The sequence below is a fragment of the Castor canadensis genome, chromosome 5 (genome assembly GCF_047511655.1).
Source record: "Castor canadensis chromosome 5, mCasCan1.hap1v2, whole genome shotgun sequence".
In the NCBI taxonomy this organism is placed as follows: Eukaryota; Metazoa; Chordata; class Mammalia; order Rodentia; family Castoridae; genus Castor; species Castor canadensis.
Genome location: NC_133390.1, coordinates 1934524 through 1943628, shown reverse-complemented (window position 1 = coordinate 1943628; position 9105 = coordinate 1934524). Strand labels below are relative to the sequence as shown.

The following is a 9105-nucleotide window of genomic DNA, read 5'->3' as shown; positions in this document are numbered from 1 at the left end:
ACCAGCACGAGTGCATCCGTGAGGATGACTGTCAGAACAAATGTCCTCACTCACCAGGGCTCTGGGACAAAAGCAGGATGTAGTTGACTATCTGGAAAAGTGCTTTCTGCTTCCTGCTCCTCTTGAAAGTCACTGCCTGAGAGGGTACCGAGCAACGCCGACCATGCCTACCCCAAGCCTGGCATGCCTACATACGGAGAACTGGGCACTGTGCTATGGGGGCACTAAAGGGCAGCGAGGATAGCACTAGTGGGTAAGGACCGTCACCTCCGCTAACACTGAACTGTGCAGCTCTGGTAGGGGCACCAGGCACCTGACAGCCAGATGCTGTCAGACCACTGCACCACGGCCCAGCTCCATTGGTGTGTGCCACACATCAGGGTCAGTGCTCAGTTCTCAGCATGAACCTCCTGGGTTGGTCCTGCCAGATTCAGTGTCTGGGACTGCTTAGCCGTACAGCTAGAGGCCACACCTGGCCCCAGACTAGCAGGGCTCCTCAAGTAGGGCCAGCACATCCTGTCTCCACCTCTACAGGGATCTTAAAGGGGGACAGAAAGAAAAGGGAAGGAGTGTCCAGTCCAGCCTTGCTTTAAGAAGAAATCATCCTTCACAGCAGTGGCCATGGTGTCTACTGAGGACATCGTCTCGAAGGTGCCATCATCCTGGGCACCTGGACAGAATTCTGCCCAATGACTAAGGGCTGTAGTGGGTAAGATCACTCCTGAACCTTCCCTCCAGAGCTGACAAACAGCATTTACCTTAAGGATGCTGAGGTTGTGCCTCCCACTGGACATCCAGACAGAAAGTGCTTTATTAGGGAGGACGGCCTTCCCTTAAAGAAGGGTCAGGTTGCCCCCAGACCTCGTGGCCTCAGCAGGTGCATCCCAGAGACAGTCCTGGTGGGCAGTGTCTCCTCTAGCCAACAGCACAGGAGCAGGGTCTGCCCAGCTGGTGCCTGACACCCCCCCTGCCCTGCTCTGGTGCAGGGAGCAGAGAAGGAGGATTTCTGGTGGGGCTGTGCTATCACAGGACAGTGCAGGGTCCAGGTGCTGGGGTGTGTGAAGGCCTTGGCCACGGCTGAGATGGTCACTCCATGTCCTGCAGCTCCTGCCTGTGCAGTGCCTGGAGCCGGCTGGCCACGGTCTGCTGGACAACCTCCAGTCCTTCTGTGTCCAGCTCCCGCAGCAGCAGTAAAATGGCTGTCAAGATATTCTGAGGGCAGAGAGGGTTTGAGTTGGAGCCCAGCCAGCAGCACCCTGGGTGGGAAATAGTCTTAGGGTAGGACCTTCCAGGCTGTCAACCAAGGAAGGTGACAACTTAACTCTGATACGTTACTTCCTCCGTCCTGACCCATGTAGCCCTTAGCCTGTGCCTTTGCTTCAGATGGTAAACTGAGTCATAGAGGCTGAGGGCCCAGACATCTCAGTGTGGTATGTATGCACCCACAGAGCCACCAGGGATGTGTCTGTGTTCCCAAGGAGCTGAGGGCATTTCTGCCAGGAAGATGAGGGAAGGTGTCTGCACAGAAGAGGACACAGGCGGCTGGAGGAACAGAGGCAGCTCTGTTATTCCAAAGGAAGAACGGGCCTATTGGTGAAGGACCTGCTCTGACCCCCGACCTTGGCAGCACTCCAAGGGCCTGCACACCCCTGGCTATTTGCATCCTTGCCAAGAGGCTCCACAGCAGACTGGAGAGGCTGGCCTCCTTTGCCTCTCTTTGGGGGCAGGTGTGCCTGTTTCAGGCAGCTGCAAGCTTGAGGCTGCCTATATGTGCCTGTGGACTGGCTGGCCTTCTGACCTACTGTCTCCCAGGTGTGGGCAGGGAGCCTGTGGGCTCAGACTTTCTCCTGGAATTGAACCTGCCAGCTCCTCAGGACATGTGGGAGAATGGGTGCACACTTGGAGGGTGGAGGAGGGAGTGAATCCTGGAGGACAGTGACCTAGAGGGGTGGGGCTCCAGCTGTTCAGAGGGGATGAGTGGAGCTGAGCCCAGGCACCTCAGCAGAGCTGACATCCTTCATCCCCCCAGCTCCCTAGCAAACTAGGTCATAGGCCTGGTTTGGGTGCTTCCCAACCATGCCTCAGTATGACCAAATCTGTTCACTGCTGGGGGTGGGGGATGCTTTCCCAGAGGGTGGCCAGCCCCCTCTGCAAAGGAGGGGCCTTGGCCTGTGGTTTTCTGCATCTCACAAACCACACACACTGTAAGTGGTAGCTGACTGAAGCATCCCTGGTCCATGATATCTGTGAGTACAAAGGAAGAGTGGGGCACTGATGGCTCTGCACAGGTCCAGCCAGGTCCTACAGGACTGATGGCAAGTGTGGCACTGAGGGCTGCCAGTCTTCTTCACAGGCCTGGCTCTGCTTGAGCAGCTCTGCCTCCCCCATGTCTGGGGTACAGGGCAGCATGAGGCCCTGGTCCTGAACCGAGCTCACTGCTGAGGACAGACTCAGACATAAGCACCTCTACAGATGAGCAGATTTTCTTGTGGAGAAGGGCTCAGGGAAGTGGCTGGTCACTGACGGTGGGACATGTGTGGGAAGACATGCTAGGCTCCTCCTCAGGGGTAGGGAGGGGAAGGAGCCCAAGGACCAGGTGGATGCTGTGGTGGGGAGCAGGTAGGGACCTGGGATGAGCCTGGGAAGGTGCTGAGTCTTTGGGTCTTCAGACTGTCACCGAGCTACTGACCTAACCTTACATTACCAACCTGGAGCCCTGGGATCTAACCTGGCACTGTGGCACCAACACTGCTTCCAGCCACCTTGGCCAGGCTGGGGCACTCTCCACAAGCAGCAGACCTCTGCCAACTTGAGGCTAAACATCCCCAGATGTTCTGAAAGCTTCCAGCACTGAGGCAGACACAGTAGTTTTTCCCGCAACCAGCGCAGCCCTGAAGACACCTCTGCCTCAAGCACCCTCTCTTTCTTCCCATTCATTCAGACCTGGAAACCAGGCTGCTGCTTCCCTTGGGAGCCTGGCTGTGTCAGTCCCCACCATGTGCCCCATCCCCATGATTTCTGCATTCTGGGCAGAGGGAAGAGTGGGCACTCACCTTACTCTTGTGACTGCTCAGCATGTCCCACTGTGAGAAGGAAGGAGACGGGCCCCCGGCAGAGGGTTTCAGGCTGAGCTGGCCCTGGATGCTGCTGGTGAGAGGGAGAGGGTGAAGATGCACAAAGCTGTGAGGGCTCAGGGTGCTGGTTGCTTTTGAGATGGTATCTGTGGGCCAAATCCCAGCAAGGAGGTGACACCGAGTCATAATAGTGGTGTCGCCCCAGGACACAGTAGGAGACAGAAGGGAGGCTGACCCCAATTTGGGAACATTTCAGATGGCACCTATGCAGCTCCTAAGGAACCAAGCTTGTGGAGTGGTGCTCCGGGGCTGATTTCATTCCACTGAGGCATCCTTCCTCAGCCAGGTACCTAACTGTAATGCCTTCTACCCAGGGCCCCAGAGCACACCCCCTGACACAGAAAAGACCCGACGCAGAATAGCCTGTAGCCACCCACCATGGAGCTCACATTAGGTATGCAGGGGACCTGACCTGCCAGGTGGACCTCAGCTTGGGGCCCCTCTAACGAGCCCAATCTTCCTGATGTCACTCTGTTCAAGCATGTTCATGACAGGGAGTAGACTGCCCTTGGAGGTGAAGGGCTCAGCCAGACCCATGCACCTGTCCTGCCCTTGCCTGAACTTGTTTCCTCTCCTCTTCCCCTCCCGCCTGACAGAAGGTGCTCAAACCACTTAACTCGGTATTGGAGGGGACTGGGAGTCACCCAGAGAAAACTGAAGCAGTGCCCCAGCTCATTCTCCTCCCTCAACTCCCTGATGCAGACACAGGAAGCCTGTCTGGCTCTGCAGAGGGCCCTGGGAACAAGTAGGGTGCCCTAGGGACAGGTGGGGCTCACTCTGCCTCCTCCTCAGTGTAACTCAGCAGGCCCCGGCCAGTCTCAGCAGTGATGGAGTTCAGTGTGTAGGATGGCTTGGGGCAGCCGCTGCCCACACCCTCTCTGCCTGGGGCAGCGGTGATCTCCTCTCCCTCCATCAGTGCACGCGTCAGCTCTTCCTCAGTCACAGCTTTGGGTGAAGGACAAAGGAAGCAAGGGCATCAGAAGTGGCTGCAGGACCTGTAGCCTCTGACCTCCCCAGGGCCTTCAGTACAGCCTGCTTCTGATGTGCACGCTGGTCATCCATCACCGTGGTCAGTCCCACCCCCTTTATGGCCAGCCCAAGTACACGTGGGACACTTAGCAGATGTACAGAAATGCTTATGAATCTCAACTCCAGCTTCAGCTAGGAGCAAAAACCCCAAATGAGACAAAAAAAAAATTTTTAAGTGTGGTTCTAGGGATTGAACCCAGGGCCTTGCACAAGCTAAGCAGATACTCTGCCACTGAGCTACACCAGCCCCAAGACAAATTGTAAAAAGGAATAGGAGGCACAATGTTTATTCCATTTCAAGCATATATGACTTAATCTCCTTGCTTTGTTCCTATTAAAATTGTTTGGGAGAAAATTCCGTATCATTGGTGAGGACTAGAAACTGCAATTTCACCAGAAAACAGCCCCTGGAGCCAGAGAACTGGCACGAGCACAAATGGCCCATGGTGAGGGTGCAGCAGGAGTGCCTTCCTCGAAGCTCCAGAGGCCTGGCGACCAGTGAGCTGAGCTGCAGGCCCTGTGGAGCAGCAGGTGCTACCTAGCCACCAGCTGCACATGACTGCCATGGTGCACGGAGAATTCTCCTCAGGAGGACACAAGGAGAAAGGCCTCAAGTGTCCCCTGACTGGTGGGGTCACATATGGGAACCCCGCATAGCGCCAGGCTGGGCAGCTGTGTCTGGGTGTCATATGACACTAGCACTTCTGTGGGAGCCACTCTTAAGAAGATTTCTGTGTGAGGGAGGGACACCTATGCCCTCTCAAATGGGGGGCTGCAGAAGAGGAGGAACAGGGCACCAGGGAAATTTCCCCATGGGGTCTGCCTCGGCATGTCAGGTGTAGGCCGTGTCCCCAACCCTACCTTGGTTGTCTAACTTCTGCAGGTGGGGCAGGTTACGCAGCACCGTCATGCGGTACAGGTGGGGGCTGGTGCCACAGCACGGGTTCTCCGCCAGCCACAGCACCTTGAGGTGCGGCAGGTCCTTCAGGTAGAAGAGCTCATCCAGGTTGGGGATGCAGTTCCTCCTCAGGTATAGCTCACTCAGGCGTCGGCAGCAGCTCACGGGCTCCAGGGTTGAGACACTGTTGACGCTGTGGGAGCAGCAAGGTTAGTGACCAACCAAGCAGGGCTTCCAAGACTGGTATGAGCTCACATCAATTGTGAGCATCAGAAAAAGGCACCCTTGGGAGCCCACAGCCACCACCCTCTCCTTAGAAGCAATGAGTCAAGGTTGGTGAAGACCCTGTGGCAAGCAGCACGTCTAAGGACGGCAAGGCCCTTAACCTGCAGTGCAGTGGGAACAGCTCCTGCAGGCTTATGCTCTGTATTTAGGCTAGCTCAGGGCACTACCATTTGAGGTGGGATGCTTCATCTGCTTCGTAGGTGAGGACTCTAAGCCCCCAAGGTTTACAGTCACTTAGCTCCAAGGCTAGTCACTAGATAGTGACTAAAACTCATGGCAAAAAGTATACACAAACTCTGTGTCACATAGGACTCAGCACCACAGAAGAAAAACACCAGGAGGCATAGAACAGAAGGTCCTCACAGACATGACGGCATCTGTCCCACCACTGCCACAAAGAGATGGGGCTTTCACTTGCAGGAATTTGGCTCAAAGGTGGCTGAGTAGCCTCCTGACTCCCGAGAGCCAGGGGTGGCCTGATGAGCCAGTCACACCCACAATGCTGCTTTCTGCAGGGCTGCCCTGGTGGGGGCATGCACACCATCATGCTGACCATGTAGAAGGCGTCCATACCAGCATCTAGCAGGCAGCAGAAGCCACAGTGTCAGCGCCCTCTCTGTGACCCAGAGTGGGTAGGAGGGAAGCAAGGGCATGGGGAGCTCTTCCCTTTCCCCAAATGCTCCCCAACTCCCTCAAACTCCAGTGATAGTATCTGGGTCTTTCAAGGTCTCCTTAGTCTGCTAGGTTGCTGATGGCCTGGGAAGAGGAACTGACCAGTGCTAGATCTTGGAATATGAAAAGACTGATGAGCTCCTAGAGGTAACAGAACCAAAAAGGCAGGAAAGGTGTCCCTGAGGCAGATGTGGCCAGGGTAGGCCACAGCTCATCACTATCAGACCACCATCAACTGTGGCCCTGAATGCACAGGTGATGGGGTGTCAAGGCCAACACTGAGCAGTGGACACATCAAGGTGAGGAAGCCATGAGGGGGCCCAGGTAGGATAATGGGGTGCAGGTGCTGCAGGAGAACCAGGATTTTGTGGCCCCAGCACCCTCTCCCAGCCTGTGCTGGGAGCGACCAGGTTTTCCCTCATGACTGGGTCCCAAAGGAGGGCCATGAGGCTCTCCCAGGTTCCACACCCCAGGAGTCTAATGACATAGGAGTCAGGTACCTGAGCGTAATCACCTCCAGGCTGGGCATCTCTCGGCATATGGAAATCTAGGGAGGGAAAGAATGTGGCTGGCAAGCTTGCTTGGCACTGGTGTTCTGATGCTGCTTCTCTCAGACCAGGGGAGAAATCTGCCCCAGATTTCAGGGGGTACGGGGCATGGCCTCAGGCAGTCAGATCTCTTAGAAGAAATCTAAGACACACTGGGCTCGGTGTCATGCTCTTAGCCAGACTTGTCCTCAGGGAGCAGTCTCTCTCTCTCTCTCTCTCTCTCTCTCTCTCTCTCTCTCTCTCTCACACTTTAGAGGGATATTGCTATCAAATGCTGCCAATTATAGAGAACATTCATTAATTTTGATGCCCTTGAAGAACATCAGGTGAGGACTGCAAGGTGCCCTAGTTTTGGCACAGAGAACTTTTCTTTTTATTGCCCCTGAGATACAAGGAAAGGATGGAAGTCCTCTTTGCCAACAGAGTCAGGCCAAAGGAAGACAGGCTTGAAAATGGGTCTCAGACCACATCAACACTGGCATTTCCATGAAACAGGGGAGCTGCTACTTGGGTTGTGTGCCCAGGTGCTGTGTCCAGGTCTTCACAGACCCTCAAGCTCCAGCTCTAAAGATCCAGCTAGCCTGTCTGCCGTGGGGTGGGGTGGGGTGGGAGGCCTGAAGCTGTGGCTGACCAAGAGGCGGTCACACAGAGAGCTTCTGACAACAGCGGGTCTCCTTAGATGAGCCACCCACTACCCTTCCCCAGGAATCCTTCTTAGGGCAGAGCTTTGACTCTGTGGCCTCTCTGAGCAGGACCAGCAATTGACATGGGACTGAACTGATGGCCATAGCTTTGCCACTTTGTTCTCTCAGGGATGACGCTATAGCTTTTGGGGCTTGGGCCATTTGGAGCTGATCAAGACAACACTTACATCTGTGAGACGACTGCCCCTGGGGAAAGAAAAGATGTATATACTTTAATCTTGTTGAATAAAATATTTAAAAATTCCCCAAATTAATGGCAAATACCTACAAACCTTAAGATTCTGTGATTTAAATGGCACAGATAACTGGAAAAGGTGGCAGAAATGGTCAGGTTGGGTTCTGACAAAGCTGTATGGTGCTTGGGGTGCTCTCCAGACTAAGGAGCAGTAGGGGTTGCTCTGTCCGTAGGACACAAAAAAGATTTACTCATTGTCTTGGTTGGGTTGTTCCCTCCCTGCTATAAACAAGGGAGTCTTTATAAGAGGCCAAGTTCAAAGGCTAAACATGCAACTTATGAAGCAAACTTTAAAGGGTTGCAATAGCATTATTGTTTCTCCCTGCACAGAGAAACCACTGACCATTCCTTTGCAAACAAAGAGGGACATTACTGAAAGCCAAGGACAGAGGGAAACTGTGGCCAAAACACCAGATATGCCAGGGCAGAGAGAATGGCTTTTAATGAACACTGTAGAGCTCAGTCCCTCCAGCCTGGGTACTGAGACCTCTGGGAGCAAAGGTCTGCTCTCACTGAGCCCCTCCCCACTGCACTGGGCACAATGTCCCTACCGAGTCCCCAGGGGCACCTGTAGGTCTTTCAGGCCTCACCTGCAGGCTGCTTCCTCCAAGAGCCCTGGTCTTCATTGGCCCACAGCACCTGTGTCCTTTGCTGTCACCACAGGCAAGGTGTTGACTGAATTATGACTTTAGTCTTGGTTTTCTCTCTCCCTCTACAAATGCTATGAATGGTCTTGGCCTTCCACCTTACTTGCAGGCCTGGTGCCCAGTGGCTGCAACTTCAAATATCAGACACGTTCACCGAGGGCCCATGCGCTCCCTAAAGGTACCTGAAAGCCCCACAGCAGACCTTAAGGGTCATTCTAGCTGTGCCAGGCCGGGAAGCAGAGACGCTGCCCCTGAGGGTGAGCCTGAAAGCTCGGGAGTGACTTTGCCCCTGGTCACCGAGGCTTGTCAAGAGGGGCAGGCCGTGGGTACCAGCCTGGGACAGCGACGGCCAGTCGGGTCCGGAAGGACATGTCGAATGGGGTCTCCGCTCTTCTCCCGCCTTTTCGCCCCAAGCAGGTGACATGCCGGGCAGGGTCTCCGCTGCTCCCAGTCCTTCCCGCCCCCACCCTGGTGGACCGGCCACGCTCAGGGCAGCGCCTGTTGTCCCGGCCTCACCAGCAGTTGAGCTTCCGCACGTTGTGCAGCTCCGAAGCCTTGGCCCGGGAAAGGACCATCTTCCGAGTCAGCTTCATAGCGGCCGGGCTGTCGCCCCTCTGCCCCTTAGCTTGGCTTGAGGATGAGGAATCTGTGGCTGCGGGTCTCCAAGGGGCGGGGGCTGAGTCGTCAGGGGCGGATCCCGCGAATCCATTGGCAACCTGATGAGAGGGCGCGGTCGCGCAGGCGCAGTATGACGGTCTGAGGTTTTTTTTTTTTTTTTTTTTTTTTGCCAGGCGTGTGGCTCCGCCCCCTTTCGCTATCCCGCCCCTTAGGCCGCGCGCCTAGTCTTCCGCATGCGTAGGCGCCCTGTTCTGACGTCATCCAAACGCGACCGCAGGGGCGCGCGGTGGGCGGTGCTCGGCTGGGGGCGGGCTGAAGTCTTAGCCTGGTGTGCG

At 55.5% G+C, this 9105-nt stretch overlaps 1 protein-coding gene across 8 annotated transcripts; it reads right to left on the bottom strand.

The window, feature by feature from the left end:
• Positions 1-945: 945 nt before the first annotated feature.
• On the bottom strand, positions 946-8856 carry Cfap410 (cilia and flagella associated protein 410). Of its 8 annotated transcripts, none has more exons than XM_074072531.1 (8): positions 8669-8817; positions 8096-8283; positions 7438-7456; positions 6519-6565; positions 5025-5254; positions 3911-4079; positions 3054-3147; positions 946-1212 (listed from the first exon to the last, which is right to left on the bottom strand). In XM_074072531.1, the coding sequence occupies exons 4-8, from the start codon at positions 6545-6547 to the stop codon at positions 1087-1089; spliced, it is 648 nt and encodes a 215-aa protein (XP_073928632.1). In that variant the 5' UTR covers positions 6548-6565; positions 7438-7456; positions 8096-8283; positions 8669-8817; the 3' UTR covers positions 946-1086. The 8 variants fall into 8 exon arrangements, with proteins under 8 accessions (XP_073928632.1, XP_073928631.1, XP_020023461.1 ...); XM_074072530.1 differs by having other exon boundaries at positions 8096-8334; positions 8669-8807; XM_020167872.2 differs by lacking the exon at positions 8096-8283 and having other exon boundaries at positions 3054-3144; positions 8669-8854.
• Between the last annotated feature and the right edge of the window lie 249 nt (positions 8857-9105).